An 18,332-nucleotide genomic window follows, 5' to 3' on the forward strand; every position below is an offset into this window, starting at 1 on the left:
TCTCTCTCTCTCTCTCTCTCTGCAAATACAAAACACTCAAGAACACATATTGAAACTCAGGAACACATATTCATATGAACACATACACAAACACTCCATATTTTTTAAGTTTATTCTCCAAACACGCACACTCAAGAAAACATACATGAAATCAGATCTGATGAAGGGTTTTCTAATGAACACATTCAAGAAGACGAAATCAGATCGAGTAATGGGTCTCTGATCTCATCCTTAGACGACGATCTCCTCCTCCTCTTCCTCCTTTTAAAAGAAGCCCTAGCAAGAAACTCTACGATCCGGTCATCGTTAACAACCATAACGAATCAAGATCTAGTATGGGGTCGAAGGCGGCGGCGGCTAGGGTTTAGACTTGTTCCCTCCTCGTCGCTGTTCTCAGTGTAGATCTATCCAACCATCGTGTTTCTCCTTATTGCCCCCATCTCTGAAACGAATATGTAACAGGTTAGGGTTTGTAATGGTGGTGAGCTGAAACCCTAGTAATGGCGGCGCTGGACTCAACCTAATCGATTGAGGTGTGGCGACCACCACCTCTTTACGAACCCTTCTCAGATCTTACACCGATGAAGGTTGACGCTGAACTCGACTGATGTCCTTCTAGTTTTTTGAAACCCTAGCTATTTAGATGTGTTGTGGTGTTTGTGTGTTTAATCTCTCGTTTGTCTTGTTCGAGTGTGTGTGTGTGTGTGTTTAATATGTATGTGTATGTGTGTTTGTGTGGTATCTGTTGAAAAATCGATGGATGTTTGTGTTGATCTGTGTTTGCTCATCAGATTTCGTTTTTATGTGTGTGTGTGTTCATCTGATCTGATTTTGTGTGTGTTCATCTGATTTCATTTAGGTGGAGATGGATATGGCAAATTGTGGTTGTGGCGGACGGTGGTCAAACAATGGTGGTGGAGGACGACGGTCGAATAGTGGTGGTGGCGGAAGATATTCTTCAGCGTTCTTGAGGAAGAAGAAGAAGATGTGAGAGAGAGAGGGAGAGAAAGATAGTATTTTCTTTTTTCTTTTATTTTTAATTCTTTTTAATTGTTGTAATAAAAGAAAATTAAAATATTAAATAATAAGGGGCAAAATCGTCTTTATAAAAAAGTTCAAACAAAATCGGACCAAATTCGCAACAAAATGAAAAGTTTGAACCTCTGGTGCTAGTCCAAACATTTTTGGACCAAAGTGGCAATTTTCAGCAAACCACAGGGACCATTTGTGTAGTTTTGTCTTATTTAAATCCAAATGAGTATGAGAATGAGGAAAAAATATTTGTCCTATGTACACTACAAGAAAATTTCTATTTAGCTACGGAAAATTTCGTAGCCAAAAACTGAAATTCCGTAGCTAAAGCTGAATAACTACGAAATTTGTTACGCAAATTTTCAATTAGACTCCGTAACTTTATTTCTTGTAGCAAATTGTTTAGCTACGGAATTATAATTCTGTAGCAATTTTGCTATGACGGTTTCTACGACATATATTCCGTTGTAAATTGAGTTCCATAGCATTTTCGTAGCAAAATCGATAACAATTTTTCCGTAACAAATTCCTTTGCAATGTTTCCGTAGCAAATTCCGTAGCAACTTTTCCATAGCAAATTCCATAACAATTTTTCCATAACTAATTTCGTAGCAATATTTCCGTAGCAACTTTTCCGTAGCAAATTTCATAGCAATTTTTCGGTAACTAATTTCGTAGCAAATTACATAGCAACTTTTATGTAGCAATTTTTACATAACTAATTCCGCGGCAATTGTTCCATACCATTATTCAATAAATTTTGATTATTCAATTAGACTATTATATCAATTTATAAAAATGCAATTAATATAAAACCACAAGTAAAAGAGTATTTCTATAAAAACTAAAAGAAATATCCAATATATCAAAAGATGCATATTTCAAAATCAAAAGTGGCTACTAATTAAATATAAAATATTATTCGATACATAATATTCTATCATTGATTAATAAAAGTTTTAACCTACTCATTCAAAGCTTGTGCAAGTTGTTCAAACTTTGCTTGAACATCCATATTTTTCTGTTGAAACTCCACGTTCTCTTGTTGACCATCCTTATATTTTTCTGTTGAATATCCTCATATTGTCCGTGTTGCATCTCAACTAAGGTAATTTGGTTTAAGACATAAGTCTTTCTTTTTATGATCCTACAATATTTCAATATAACCAGTAAAAACAAGAACGAATGATTAAACAAGAAATTTGACCGTTAAATATTATAAATGATGTAAAGCACAAAAAAATTACCTCAAAAGCCTTTTTCAAAACATATGATTTTTTTTTCATATTTTTGTCTAGCAGAACCAAATCCCACTGAAATGGCGTTAAAAATGGACATCGCCTTTTGCACAACCTCTTCATGTGCTTCTCTCATTGCAACCTATAGTGATTTGAGAGACGATTTTATAAAGGCTTGTACATTGGTTTATATAAAAATCAAAGAAAATAATGAATCATACTTACTCAGGTGGCCTTTGTACGATCAAAGATTGACACATAGAGATCACTAGCCAACCCATATGCCCTTTCACACTCTGCTTCTTCAACACTTTGTAAAATGGAAATAGTTTAGTAAAACACAATAAGAACTAAAAAGAAAATTATATAAAACTAACATGCCATGAGAAGGTTATTGTAGGCACTGGTACATTTTACTTGTGCAAAATTTCTTCGAAACCAAGAAACATTAGAAACATCCATACACATGTAGGAATGGAAAGATTCATTATGTTTGGTTGGTTTATAGAAATAGAATAAATTTTCTTATGAATTTACAAAAATCTTCCCTTCGTTTTGGATTTTTATCGTGTTTAGTCCAGAATTGAAACCTTTTCCACAAAGGGACCACTTTTGTAGTTAATTGTTTTTGTGTTATATGTGAATATGATGTAGGGTAAAAATTATTGAATTACAAAACATGATAAAAGATTATTAAAACACAAATAAGATTATAATAAAGCATATATAACTCTTTGAAAAAAATGGGACTTGTCTAGATTTTGAAATTCAAATTCTTACGGATAATGATGTATTTGAATCTTGCACATCCAATTTGTAAACAACACCATATTGGAATATGAATAACCGTAGGCTCAAAATCGTCTCCATAACCCTTCTTCGAATATGAGACTACAAAAGAATCACATTTTATCATAATTAAGAATTGTATATAAATACATGGTAATGGAAAAACAAGGATATTTTTTAAAAATTGTAGTACCAATTCTTCATCTCACCAAGCTTCCCAACTTTCTTCTCCTTTAACACTAATTCCACCTCTATAGAAGAGCTAATTTGTCCAGTCTTTGAAGTCCTCTACCGTCCTAAAATTGGAAAACAAAAAAAAAAGTATAAAATATAAAGATGATGTCATAAATTATAAAAAGGAAAAATAAACTCACTTTTGCCACTTGAAACCGGATGGATCGAACAAATAAGGAGCAAAACGCCATGAAATGGCCATAAACCAACTGCTAACACTTAGAAGAATGTAGCCTACTAAACTACCTGCATTGTATACATATGCAATGTACACCACTAACAATAAAACCATTTCCATTCTGTTTCAATAAATAAATAAATAAAATATTAAAACCATGAGAGAGAGTGATTATTCTAGAGAGAGAAAAAAGAGTACCCTTTGACCAAATGACTTCACGAATATGTACACAGTGACCACTGTTAAGTGTTAACTGCATATTAAACCAAAAAATTTGTTAGCCGTTTAAAAAAAATAATACTATAAATTAATAAAAAAGAGTGTGTAGTCTACCATGGTGTAGAAGTAGAATCTAACGGTTATAAACTAGAACAAAAGCATCCGGAAAAAGTCAAAGAGTTCCCAAAACTTGAACCTTTTCCTTCATAATCCATCTTCATTCCCTGCTACCTTCTAGTTTTTGATGAAGAAGGTGATGGTGATGGTCATGTTGATGGTGATTGGATCAGTTGTTGCATAATGATCTTAATAATTCAAGAAATTAAGAATCCATTGATAGGTCTGGTTTATTTGTTCCACCAAAGTTGTATAGTCTTTTTTCAAAGAACTTGCAGTGAATCATTCCAGTACTATGAGCACCTGTAATGAAACTATATAGATTAAGAACTGAAGCAACTAGAGTAGAGAACTGAAGAATAGATGATTGAATTGTGTACCTAAAAGAGTGACTGTTTCTTTATCAGTGAAAACCCCCTGTTGCAAATCTTGCAATATTTGTAGAAAGATCATATAAGGGACTAGGAAGCTCATAGGAGAGTTGAGAGAAAGATCGATTGCTGTCTTTTCTACCTGTGTGAGCTGGATAAAATGGTCCACCAGCCTGTAAAAGAAATTAGATATTAATAACCTAAAGTTTCATGTGTTCTTGAATGATATGAAGAGGAAAAAGGTGAAAAGGGAAATGATTGGGAGATGAATGTGGTTACTTACTAGAATCACACTCTCATAAGCCGCCATCACAAGAAGATCAACACAAGAAACTACACCAGGGCATGCATTTTCTAATTCGGCTTTGATGATGTCAAGATGTTCAAAACATTTCAAACAATATATGGAAAAATCATATTTAGACAAAACTAAAAACAATAAAACTGCTACAGCATCATAGCCATAACTCTAAATCACTATGTTAAGAAGATAGAATTTTTGTTCTTCTGTGGTGGGTGAGGAAACGAGTTTGTTGATTATACCAAGCACGACGTATCTTAATCTCCCAGTCATGAAAAGCGTAAGGTTTGATTTCTGTAGGTAAACAAAACTTCCAAATCAAAATGAAAATTCAATCCAGAAATCAAAGTGGAAGTTAATTGCTGATGGATACATTGTTCAAATATTCACAATTCTAATTTTAATTACCGTTAACCAATACGAATTATCAAATTAAACCTAAAACTCAATCGATGTAATAGAAAAAATAAGTTAGGGTTTTTTTTACCAAAACTTGGAAAAAAAAAAGCTGAAATTGGATCGTCCACCAGCTGCAGCAGCGACTTCGACGGTGGTGGCGGCAGCAAGAGAGAGAGAGGCGATGTTGATCTTCGTTCACACTGTGAGAAAGAGGAGCAACTTTACTTGTTTAAGGGGTGGTGGGTTGCATGTCGTACCGACAGTGGAAGGGAGAATGTATGTTGCGTCGACGGCTTTGAAGGAGCTGGAGGGATTTGCTGCCGACAGTGATGGCGGAGGTGATGTCGTTGGCGGAGGCAATGGTCGGCTGGAGGCGGAAGGGATGGCCGACTGATTGCAGATCGGGGATGATGCAACCTGAGGTATCATGTGATTAGATAGAGAAGAGGGAAAGTGAGAGTAGGGCAAAATCAAACCCACAACGATTCGGTGAAGCTCACCCTGCAACATTCTCATATTTACCAAATTGTCCCTACTACTTAAAAAATAAAAAATAAAATCAAATATTACCAACGCACATTTCCGACCGAACGGAAAATTGTTGATTTGTGTTGGTAAAGGGTCGGCAGTTGTTCAGTGGATAATGACGTAAACGGAGATGGGGGAAAATTGAAGAATGAAGAAACTGAGGAATGAGGATGGTATGTTCAGTAGTTTATATTATGGGTCCTCGTCCTCCTATTTGCCCTTAAAGTTTGAAAACATCACAATCTGTCACAACGCATTACCAATATCGACCATAGATCCTAAAAAGATGGAGGGTGAAATATCACTTGATATGAAACTTGAGGACCTTCTTGCAATTTATGACCAAGAAAAACTCAAATATTTGTCTTCGTTTGTTAGTCAGGTTTGAATTATTCATCTTGTAAACAAACATCGCTTTTAATGTTTAGAAACGATTTGAAGATGTTTGACTTATGCAGAAAGTCAAAGTCAACGTGGCCTTGGCTGATAGAGGATCGAATAAGCTAATATTTTCTGCAAAACCAAAAGAGAAAGATGAATCGGTTGACTTTTTTGTTGTGTTTTACATCTTTTTTATTTATTTTAATTTAATATTTTTATTTTGGTGTAATTGGATGAAGATATTGGGCAAGACAAGCCTTTGAGAATTGTTTTATGTTTTTCTCTAAACTTAAAGCTGAGGGTATAATCGGAAGTACAATGAATTCCTCTTCTCTTCTTCTATAGCAAGATCTTGCTCTTCTTTTGTAAACTCATGATACTTCACCTATGTCTAAAATTTTTGCTAAGTTGACTATTTGACCATTTGATAGTTTGACTTTTTTTATTTTTGTTGTTGAGTTTTCAAAGATAATTGTGTATTTTTAATATATATTTTTTTAATAATCTTCTATATTTTTGCTACGGAAACATATTTCGTAACTACTTAACTACGGAATTTTCCGTAGTCAAATACCTATGGATTTGGATTTCGTAGCTATTTTGCAAATTCACCTTTTTGTAACAAGTTTCATAATAGATTAGCTACAAAATTTTATTTTGTAGCAAATTTTCCTAGCAAAATAATTACGGATCTTAATTCCATAGCTAACTAGCTACGTATTTTTATTTCGTAGCCAATTATATAGTCAACTAGCTACAATCATGGATTTTGTAACAAGTTTTATAGAGAAGTAGCTACAACCAAAAAACTTGTAGCATTATTTGTAGTAAACTAGCTACGAAATTTAATTCCGTAGCAACTATTCAAGATTTAGCTACGACATGCAATTCCGTAGCCATTTCCGTAGCAAATTAGTTACAACCAACCATTTTGTAACATATTCCGTAATAAATTAACTATGAATTTAGATTCCGTAACAACTTTACGTAGCTATTTACGATTTAGTTACATAATGCAATTCCGTAACCATTTATGTAGCAAAATAGCTACGACAAGTCGTTGCGTAGTATATTCCGTAGTAAAATAGCAACGGATTTTGATTCCATAGTAACTTTCCGTAGCTATTTAGGATTTTTCTTGTAGTGGTAAGTAATCGGAAGTATAACACCATTGCCAACTATTATAGATTTAGATTCACATGATGGTAAAGAAAGCATGTTACCTGAGTTAAAAGAAATGTGAGATCTAGCACCAGAGTTTATATAATAGTTGTTGTCAGGTGGTTTCTGAATTGACATAGCTTGAAAAACTGAGGCTATATCAGTATACTGATGCAGAAAAGCTTGAGCATGACCACCGAAAGAGAAAGGTGATTATGGTTGATTGTTGTGAGGTTGCAAAATGCTGATATGGTGCTACTATTTGCGTTAAGGAAGGCAACAACACTTGGGCCGGAGTGAAGGCAATGGGTTGTCTAAAAATGTTTGGGTTGTAAGCAAAAGTTGGGCCATACTCGGCTGAAGAAAACCCGGTCAGAAGGGGCGTCATGAACCTGCTGGAGTGTTGGACCAACGTGGATCTGTAGTGGGCTCATAGGGTGTTGTTGCATCTTTTGTCGTCTAAATCCACCAAGTCCATGCCACCATGATCTGTAACTTGATTTTGTGTAGAAAAATGTGGGGAGACTACAGAACCAAAGTAGGATTGACCATTTCCTAATATTTTGTGGTTGATCAAGAACATTATGTCCCTTCTTTTAAGGAATTCTTGCTACTATTGCAATTTTTGAACAATTATTCCTCTGCTTTTTAGTATTGTTAGAAGAAGAGTACAAAGTAGAGCTTTGAGATAAGTTATTGTCAAGAGACAAATATGTAGAGGATTCCCTAGATTCGTGCAACAGGAAGATATTTTTGCCCTCGAGGAACGAGGAAAAAGGCTCGGTATTAGTGATGACGTTTACAATGTTGTGGTATGAGGGAGGTAATTGTCTAAGGATTTGCAAAACTAATTTAATATCAGTAATATTAGAGTCAACATCTTTGAGATCATTAACAAGGTTTTTGAGAGTGTGAAAGTAGTTAGTGATAGAACTTGATCCATTTTTGTTATTGTGAAATTATTCTTGCAGTTGCAGTTGTAGCATGCAAGACATTTTATTGTTGCGAAAAAATTCATCCAATTTGTCCCGAAGGTCTTTTGCAGTATAATAATCAGTGGAACAATGGGAGGTTCAATGGCACATAAGAGATTAGGTACTATAGCAGACAGAGCTTCGCGAAGTTCTGATGTGTTGCGAAACAATGGCATGTTCGACGGCATAGGAAAGATCGCTTGTAGAAATGGACACGAGAAAAAATCTTGTGATCATTCTTACGTACGGTAGTAAACACATAGCCCTAGCTTAAACCCCTTAGGGATTGTAGATGTATATTTTAGTATATATAATACAAAATGTTACAAAGGGAACCCATATACTATATAATAATGACAAAATAAACATATAACTTAACAAACTTACCTATGTTTATCATTTTAGGACAAAAAAGAGATCCCAAATGAAGGGCGTCTTCCTGATGCAACCAAAGGTAACGACCATTTGAGGGAAGTATTTGTTGAAACCATGGGTCTTGAAGGCATAGACATTGTAACTCTATCTGGTGGTCATACTTTGGGAGGTGCACATAAGGAAATATCTGGATTTGAAGGACCATGGACTTCAACTCCTCTTATCTTTGACAACAGCTACTTTATGTGAGATTGAAAGTCCTTTTTATTCTTGTAGTTTGTTGGTTTTATTTCTTATAGCCACTAAATTAATACAAACAGAGAGCTTCTTGCTGGTGAGAAAAAAGGGTTTCTCAAGCTACCTACTGACAAGGCTCTTCTTGAAGACCCAATATTTCGATCCCTTGTTGAGAAATATGCTGTTGTGAGTCCATTCCCACTTAATCACTTCATCTTTAAATATTGATATTGTGTAAAATTGGATGCTTATTTATTTTTAAATTTTTTGAAATAGGATGAGGATGCATTCTTTGTTGATTATGCAGTCTCCCACATGAAACTCTCCGAGTTGGGGTAAAGTTTTGAATTTTAATCTTTTTATCACATCTTATTTGTGTTAAGAAATTGAAATTTATGATTTATTATGGCTTTCAGATTTGCCAAGGCTTAATCTCGCATAAAGTGGGTGGATGACGTGATAAAAAACTACCTTACAATTTATAGTCTGGTGAAAATTTCATTGATAATCTTTTGATGTATTATATAATGTTCATGTCGTGAAATACTTGTTTTTACCATAAAGTCATTAAAATCTAGAAATTAAAGAAAAATTCTTACAATTTTTGATGAAAGCCTTGTTAAGGATTTCAAAACTTGAAATCAACAATCCTTTTGACGTTTTTAATGTAAAATTTTAGATAAAGAGTCGGTTGTTGTTTCTATGTATATGGTCAAGTTTTAGTCTTTTTGATGTTACATATATGGTGCTTTTAGTTAGGGGTGTTATTCGTCGGTATTTTCGGTTTAATCGATTTAGTTTTATCGGTTTTTTTATAAATTAAAATTAATTATAACCAAACCAAAAAAAAAAGTTTGGTTTAATCAGTTTTGGTTTATTCGATTTAGTTTACTGGTTAAACCAGATAAAATTTCACATATAAAAACAAATATTAAACTAAAAAAACTTACCAAACTTTTACCTAATAAAAAAATACACTAATACATAACATATTATATTGGTCTTTCACGATATACATGCATATTAATATAACTTTAGTCATGTATAAAGAGGAAATAAAAGAATGTAGGTTCATTGACATTTGGTTAATTAATCGTAGTTTTTAATACAAAAATAAAACAATTATAAATTTATAATGGTTAATAATTAAATAATAAGGTATGGAAATCATTTTTAGTAACTAATCTATATAAAATATTAATTTATAAATATAAACTATAAAAATATATATTAATTAAATAGTTTATTCGGTTTAACCAAAGTAACGAAAATTTAATCAAACCAAACTAAATAAGGAAAAATATATATTAATTAAATAGTTTATCCAACCAAACCAAATAAAGCAAACATAGTTCGATTATCCATTTTCAGTTTTTTGTCACTCCTTTACTTCTAGTAAACAATAAAAAATTAAAAAAAGAAAAACAGAACCTAATCAAGCGATTGCAAATTTTATCATAACAAAATTTTGATTATATGGATGAAAATTTTCATTTTGATGGCATTGTTTTTATCGACAATTGATTTTTAGCCGACACGTGCTTTTAGCACGATTCTTTAGTATTTTGTTGTACTTTTGTTGTATATTATATATAGTTTTATTTTCTCTTTGCATCCTGGTTATAGAATTACGGTTTTGTTGTCGCCTCCGACGTCAGCATGGAATTTAGAAGACTATTTGGATTTAGATTGCTACATGCTTGCTGGTGGGATGCAAAAATGAAGACTTGAGAGATGGGGTATGATGCATAATCTAATGCCTGAGTGCTCTAGTTTAAAAATGACAGTAAATGGATAATTGGAAGCTCACACATCTTATGAAATGAATACATACATGAGTGTTTGAGTGTCTATGTAATCGTGTCCTTTCGATTGGGACGAACCTGGCTTGTGAGACTTACTAGGAGTTATCTTATACCATGACTCTACGTGTTTTGTGCTATGTGCTTAGTGAATTTTATGCCTTTATGTGTTTTGTTTTAGAATGTGGTATATTTGTTGTGTGCATGAGATATAAAGTAGCAATTCTTTGATTATGATTTTGTTGTCGTTATGGGTAACCTAAGGTATTCTTTCTTTTTGCTTTTATATTCTTGCTTTATTACTTTTCTTCCCAGGGTTGGATTGAATCTTATTTTCCTTAAGGACAAGAAAAAGTTTAAGCTTGTGGAGATTTGTCAAGTGCATGAAATGCACTATTTTTACATGTTTATTTCATGTCATGCAGTGTATTTTGGGTTAGTTTATGCATATATTTTATCTTTTCCAGTACAATTATGGAAAATTGTGTTGGAAAATTAATTTCATTAATTTCTAAAAATGGATTTTCTCCATTTTTGAGCACAAATTTAATACTCTAAATATAATCAAAACGAGTTATTGGTTATATATTTGTGTTCTCCTCCGTGGTATCTACGTTTCGATATATCACACGTCCAAAACGGATTAAAAATGAATGAGAAATTGCTTGTCAAAGTAAGGCAATTGAAGAGAAGATAAAGGAGTCAAGTGGGTTTTTAAAACTCATCCCACATTGGTGCAAGAAGGAAAAGAAAATTTGCTTATAACTACAAAGACTAGCTATCTTTGTAAGACTAATTAGAACCAAGGCTCTTTCTTGCACGCACACGCAGGGGGGGTGCAAATGCGAGCCAAATTAGCTTCGGGCCACTGAACTTGTGTGCGAGCGCGCGTCCTGCGGACACGAATGCACCACCGGTCGACCAAAAAAGTTCAAGGACCTTTTTTGCGTTTTTTTTTCTTTTTGGTTAACTGTTACAAAACCCAATTAAGAGCTATTAATCATAGATTTCAGTTTTATTCTTTGATTAATTTTCTTATTTAATTGTGACAGTTACGATTTTGTTTTAATGACATCGGTTACATTGGATAGTATATATACAATCCCTATGTGACTGGTTAAACACACTGAATGAAACGAAATCAATCTCTTCCTCTCTTATGCTTCTGCTTTATCTTTACTTTCTTGCTGCAACCAAGGTATAATCCGGGCCAAGTGAGGGTTCGGGCAATCTAGAAGAATTGTTTTCTACTGTTGTATCCTGGGAAACAAACACCCATATAGGGCGAATTTGTTTTAAGGAAATTGTGTTAAACACAGGCCTCAGTCAAGAAATTTTTGCTTTTGTTCTTTCGTACAATTTTGGGTTATATTTTCCTAACAGTCTTAAAACAAATCGTTTGTGCGAAACGAACCTGTGGGAAAAAAAAATTATTGTCTTGGTTTCGTCTTACAGTGTTTATAAAAACGAAATTTTTTTCCTTCCCTCAGACTTACAACATCTGTTTTCAGAAATCATTTTCTAAGACATTTTCTGTTTGTATCTATCTGTTTAAGTTTATTGCATCCATAATTTGTTACTGTTTTCAGAAACTGTTTTATAAAACAGTTTTCAGATTCTTTCTTCATTCCAAAGCGTTCCATAACTTGTTTTCTGAAAATAGACAATACTTCACAGTATTAGTTGTTATTGATTTTAATCTTTAACAGTTTCACAGTACTCCTAATGCTCAAGGAGCCCAAATGATGACCACGCTTGCCAATCATGCTGAGAAACCCGAGAAGTTTTTTAGACTGAACTTTAAAAGGTGGCAGCAAAAGATGGTCTTCTATCTTACCACATTGAATCTTGCTAGATTCTTAACTAAAGAGGCTCCTCGAAAGCCCGAGGGAGAAGTATATGTGCAAACTTTAACTGCTATTGATGCTTGGAAACATTCTGATTTCTTGTGTAGAAATTATGTTCTTAATGGACTTGTTGATTCACTTTATAATGTGTAATGTGTAACAAAGACAGACAAAGAACTATGGGACTCATTGGACAAAAAGTATAAAACTGAAGATGTCGGGACAAAGAAATTTGTGGTTGCCCGGTTTCTTGACTATAAAATGGTCGATGGCAAAACTCTTATGTCCCAAGTCCAAGAACTACAAGTCCTCCTACATGACATGCATGCTGAGGGTATGGGGTTTAATGAGCCTTTTTATGTTGCTTCCATGATTGAAAAGCTACCCCCTAGTTGGGTTGATTTCAAGAATTATTTGAAACATAAGAGAAAGGAGATGTGCATTGAGGACCTTATTGTTCGCGTTCGAATTGAAGAGGACAATAAGATAGCTCAAAAAAGTAGTTATACCCCTACTTCTAAGAAAGCTAATGTGGTGGAGCATGGTCAAACTTTTGGGAAGAACAAGTCTGGAAAGGGAAAATTCCAAAAGAAAGGCAAGGGTTCACACTTGGGAGCCAAAGGTGGAACTTTCAAGAAAAAGTTTCAAGGAAACTGCCATAACTGTGACCAGCGGGGTCATCGGGCTGCAAACTGCAAGCTTCCAAAGAAGGCTAAGGAGGAAAATGCTGTGGAGAAGATAACCAAAGATGTGTCTGACATCGATCTTGCAATGGTTATTTCTGAAGTGAATCTTGTGGAGTCCAATCTAAGGGAGTGGTGGATTGACACGGGAGCTACCCATCATGTTTGCTCGAATAGAGAATGGTTCAGAAACTTCAAGGTTGTGGATAATGGTGACAAGTTGTTCATGGGAAACTCGGCCACTTCTAAGATCCAAGGTGTTGGAAAGATTATGTTGAAGATGACGTCAGGAAGAGAGCTGACATTGAATGATGTGTTGTATGTACCCAAAATTCGAAAAAATCTCGTCTCGGGTTGGTTGTTGAACAAGCATGGTTTTCGCTTGGTGTTTGATTCAGATAAATTTTTGTTAACCAAAACTGGTGTGTATGTGGGTAAGGGATATGCTGATAGGGGTATGTTCAAACTTTGTGTAATGGCTCTTAAGCTAAGTGTCAATGATAATGAAATGAATAACTCTTCTACTTAATTGCTTGAGTCTTCAAATATATGGCATGCTAGATTATGACATGTTAATTTTGATACTCTTCGTCGTTTAATTAAACTCAATCGCATACCACATTTTCACATTGATTCAAAATACAAATGCAACACGTGTGTTGAATCAAAGTTAACATGGCAATCTTTCAAGTCCATTCAAAGGACAACCGAACCACTTGGATTAATTCACACCGATGTGTGTGACATGAAATCAATTCCATCTAAAGGTGGAAATAAGTACTTTATGACTTTTATTGATGATTGCACTAAATTATGCTATGTCTACTTACTTAAAAGTAAAGATGAGGCTATAGAAAAATTTAAAGTGAAGTTGAGAATCAACTTAATAAGAAAATTAAAGTGCTAAGAAGTGACCGTGGAGGTGAATATGTATCACCATTTGCGGAATTTTGTGCAACTCATGGTATCATACATGAGCTTACTGCACCTTATTCACCACAACAAAATGGCATGGCAGAAAGGAAAATTCGGACCTTAAAGGAAATGATGAATGTCATGTTGTTAAGTTTTGGGTTGCCACCCTCAATGTGGGGGGAAGCTATACTTTCTGCTAACTACCTTTTAAATAAGGTCCCAAGAAAGAAATCGGATAAAACACCATACGAGTTATGGTCAGGCCTAAAACCATCCTACAAATACCTTCGAGTGTGGGGGTGCCTTGCAAAGGTGGTGGTACTTGCACCCAAGGTGGTTAAGATAGGACCCAAGACTGTTGATTGCATATTTGTAGGATATGCACAAAACAGTAGTGCGTATCGATTTCTTGTGCATGACTCAAAAATTCAAGAAATTCAAAAAGTCACAATAATGGAGTCAAGAAATGCATCGTTCTTTGGGAATGTGTTTCCATGTCTCCATAAGATTGAGACAAATGTTTCAAAGTCAATTGAGCACAATGAATCCTCCTATGAAAAAGAAATAGAGGAAGAAGCAGAGCCCCGTAGAAGTAAAAGGGCACGAGTGGAGAAGTCATTTGGAGATGATTTTTACACTTACATGGTTGAAAGAGAGCCTCAAACTTTCAAAGAGGCGGTCACCTCTTCCGAAGGACCTTAATAGAAAGAGGCAATTAAAAGCGAAATGGATTCCATCTTGCATAACCATACATGGGAGCTAGTGGATTTACCTCTTGGTTGCAAACCACTAGGCTATAAATTGATTTTCAAGAAGAAAATGAAAGCGGGTGGAACCATTGACAAGTACAAGGCAAGACTAGTAATAAAAGGATATAAACAGAAAAGTGGCCTTGATTACTTTGACACGTACACTCCTGTCACATGTATTACATCCATTAGATTGGTACTTTCAATCACTTCTATAAAAAATCTTGAAGTACATCAAATGGATGTTAAAACAGCTTTTCTAAATGGGGATTTAGAAGAAGAAATCTACATGGAACAACCATAAGGGTATGTTGCCCCAGGACAAGAATCAAAGGTTTGCAAACTAGTGAAGTCATTATATGGGTTGAAACAAGCCCCAAAACAATGGAATCAAAAGTTTGACCATGTGATGTTAGAAAATGGATACAAAATTAATGAATGTGACAAGTGTGTTTATGTTAAAAACACAAGTGAGGGTTATGTTATATTGTGCCTTTATGTTGATGATATGCTTATTGTTGGTAGCAACGATAAAATGGTTCAATCAACAAAGGACATGCTAAAGGCAAGATTCGACATGAAAGATATGGGTTTGGCAGATGTCATCCTTGGTGTGAAGATCACAAGGACTGTAAATGGACTTACATTAAATCAAACCCATTATATGGATAAAATTCATGAGAAGTTCAACTCCAGTGATACTACTGTCGCTAGGACACCAATTGATACAAGTCATCATCTAGGTAAAAATAGAGGTAAAGGAGTTGCACAAGTTGAATATGCAAGAATTATTGATAGTCTAATGTATCTTATGAGTTGTACCAGACCTGACTTAGCTTTTACAATAAGCAGACTAAGTAGATATACCAGTAATCCGAGTGATTCAGATTGGAAGAGTATTAAAAGAGTATTGCAATACTTAAGGTACACTCGCAATTATGGGTTGCACTATGCAAGATATCCCGCGGTCATAAAAGGGTATAGTGATGCCAATTGGATATCCGATATTAAAGATTCCAAGTCAACTAGTGGGTTTTTGTTCACACTTGGAGATGGAGCTATATCATGGAAATCTTCAAAACAAATAGTTATAGCTAGATCCACCATGGAATCAGAATTTATAGCACTTGATAAATGTGGAAAAGAAGTTGAATGGCTAAGACAATTTCTGGAAGATATACCAGGATGGCCTAGACCAGTTTCTGCAATCTCAATCCATTGCGATAGTCAATCAGCAATTGGACGGGCACAAAGTGCTATGTATAATGGTAAGTCTCGATACATCCGTCGAAGACACAACACCATTCGACAACTACTCTCAAATGGATTTATATCAATTGACTACATAAGGTCGAAGGATAACATTGCGGATCCGCTAACCAAAGGGTTAAATAGGGAGTTAGTTGCAAAGTCGTCAAAAGGAATGGGATTAAAACCCATGAACGAATAAGTTATTGCGAAGGAAAACCCAACCTAGTTGACTGGAGATCCCAAGATCTAGGTTCAATGGGACAACCTACTTGCATATAACATGTGTGGATCACTGTGGGGGTCAACCCCAACCCATTCCTATAAATAACAGTGATGCGGGTTAAGCTTATAGTAGTTGGTGATAGGTTGCAAATCATCAAGCTTTAGCTTTTAATGATTATGTTATAATCACCTATGTGAGAGAGAAGTGGGGTCGCTTCAAAGGGAATTGAATGGGCAAGTTCCTAAGAGCTCTTACAGAACCATGCAAGTGTCCACGACCAAAACGGACACATCAATGAGAACCTAACTAGGTCAGGGAGAATCATGTGAGACATAGATTGATTATTTACACAAATGGCAGAACAGTTCAAGGACATCGAGTCTACTGGTCTGCTAGTAAAATAAATATGTATCTTAAGGGAAGGTTTAAAGGGTCAAACCTACCTATCATGTGAATGATTCAACTGCTGGATTTTACCTAAAGCATCTAGAAATTGCGGGTGCTGAAGCAATTTTCATTCATGTGGGGGATTGTTGGAAAATTAATTTCATTAATTTCCAAAAATGGATTTTCTCCATTTTTTAGTACAAATTTAATACTCTAAATATAATCAAAACGAGTAACTGATTATATATTTGTGTTCTCCTCCGTGATATCTACGTTTTGATATATCACACTTCCAAAACGGATTAAAAATGAATGAGAAATTGCTTGTCAAAGTAAGGCAATTGAAGAGAAGATAAAGGAGTCAAGTGGGTTTTTAAAACTCATCCCACGTTGGTGGAAGAAGGAAAAGAAAATTGGTTTATAACTACAAAGACTAGCTACCTTTGTAAGACTTATTAGAACCAAGGATCTCTCTTGCGCTCGTACGCAGGGGGTGCAAATGCAAGCCAAATTGGCTTTGGGCCACTGAACTTGTGTGCGAGCGTGCGTCCTGCGGACACGAATACACCACCAGTCGACCACAAAAGTTCAAGGACCTTTTTTGCATTTTTTTTCTTTTTGGTTAACTGTTACAAAACCCAATTAAGAGCTATTAATCATAGATTTCAATTTGATTCTTTGATTAATTTTATTATTTAATTGTGACAGTTACGATTTTGTTTTAATGACATCGGTTACATTAGATAGTATATATACAATCCCTATGTGACTGGTTAAACACACCGAATGAAACGAAATCAATCTCTTCCTCTCTTACGCTTCTGCTTCATCTTTACTTTCTTGTTGCAACCAAGGTATAATCCGAGCCAAGTGAGGGTTCGGGCAATCTAGAAGAATTGCTTTCTACTGTTGTATCCTGGGAAACAAACACCCATATAGGGCGAATTTGTTTTAAGGAAACTGTGTTAAACACAGACCTCAGTCAAAGAATTTTTGCTTTTGTTCTTTCGTACAGTTTTGGGTTATATTTTCCTAACAAATTGTTTAGTTTCACACTATTGGTTGCTTTTCTGGTTTCATTTGAAGACCGTATCTTGATTAGGACATTGTAAGGAAGTTGTGAAATAAAATTAGATTTTTCAGACTAAGAATGAAGGAGTTATGAAATCGAAGAAGCATGTTTTCAGGCTATTACATGGTCATGTAATTGTCAGTGTAAATATTACACAATTTTGTTTTTGTGGAAAGTTGATAATAGAAAAAGCATTACACGACCGTGCTTTCTAAAGAAGAAAAAATACTTGATTGTGTAACCGAAGAAATATCACGATTTGAAAAATGTACTTTTGGAATAATTTCTAACAATGCAACGTACTTTCAATATTACATGACCATGAAATTTTCGATGGAAAAATTACATGTTTGTGTTTATGTACTTTTGGGTCGAAGGCCCCAATGTGGCTGTTAATGTATGGTCCATTAACATGGTACGTCAAGACTTTGTGTGCCATCCTTGCCTGACACTCTCCTGGTGCTCGCCTAGCAGCCTTGTCTAGCACTCGTGCCTGGCGACCCTCGGGTGCTCGCCTTGCAACCTCAAGAGGCTTGGTCCGGCTTCATTGATCGATGGGCCCAATTTGGGTTGGCCCAAGTTGGGCCGGCCCAAGTTCTGACCTAATTATCCCCTATAAATAGAATAAGTCATCCTCCTTGACGGGGCATCTAAGAAAAAAAACCTAGATTTAAACCTTGGGGACTTCCCCTTAGTCTCTTAGCCTCTAACCAGCCGTCATGGCAAAACATACCCTCCACAACACTAAGGTGGTTCTCACTGGCTAGGAAGAACCATTTATTCTCTGCTACCCAATCTAACTTGATAGTTGGGGCTTGCTCCCTGAGTACAATCCTTTGGGAAAGTCTAACGACTTTGATGTGATGTAA

General features: G+C 35.1%; 1 protein-coding gene and 2 long non-coding RNA genes across 3 annotated transcripts in view; 1 reads left to right on the forward strand and 2 right to left on the reverse strand.

Moving 5' to 3' along the window:
* The window catches only part of LOC145067321 (L-ascorbate peroxidase, cytosolic-like), a 35,161-nt gene extending 25,949 nt beyond the window's left edge, over nucleotides 1-9,212 (forward strand). The window contains exons 7-10 of the mRNA XM_079014487.1: nucleotides 8,328-8,542; nucleotides 8,618-8,720; nucleotides 8,811-8,869; nucleotides 8,951-9,212. Of these exons, the coding sequence (XP_078870613.1) occupies nucleotides 8,328-8,542; nucleotides 8,618-8,720; nucleotides 8,811-8,869; nucleotides 8,951-8,966 (393 nt within the window). The 3' untranslated portion in view covers nucleotides 8,967-9,212. The remainder of the gene's footprint in view (nucleotides 1-8,327; nucleotides 8,543-8,617; nucleotides 8,721-8,810; nucleotides 8,870-8,950) is intronic.
* LOC145066244 (uncharacterized) lies at nucleotides 1,935-3,349 on the reverse strand. The gene is made up of 5 exons (XR_013688671.1): nucleotides 3,253-3,349; nucleotides 3,051-3,161; nucleotides 2,496-2,580; nucleotides 2,280-2,412; nucleotides 1,935-2,179 (listed from the first exon to the last, which is right to left on the reverse strand). It is a non-coding gene; the product is annotated as an uncharacterized LOC145066244 (long non-coding RNA).
* Nucleotides 3,444-4,346, reverse strand: LOC145066245 (uncharacterized). Its single transcript, XR_013688672.1, has 4 exons — nucleotides 4,188-4,346; nucleotides 3,805-4,110; nucleotides 3,670-3,724; nucleotides 3,444-3,592 (listed from the first exon to the last, which is right to left on the reverse strand). It is a non-coding gene; the product is annotated as an uncharacterized LOC145066245 (long non-coding RNA).
* Nucleotides 9,213-18,332: the final 9,120 nt, after the last annotated feature.

Source organism: Lactuca serriola, chromosome 8, assembly GCF_051521515.1.
Source record: "Lactuca serriola cultivar US96UC23 chromosome 8, Lser_US96UC23_V15, whole genome shotgun sequence".
In the NCBI taxonomy this organism is placed as follows: domain Eukaryota; kingdom Viridiplantae; phylum Streptophyta; class Magnoliopsida; order Asterales; family Asteraceae; genus Lactuca; species Lactuca serriola.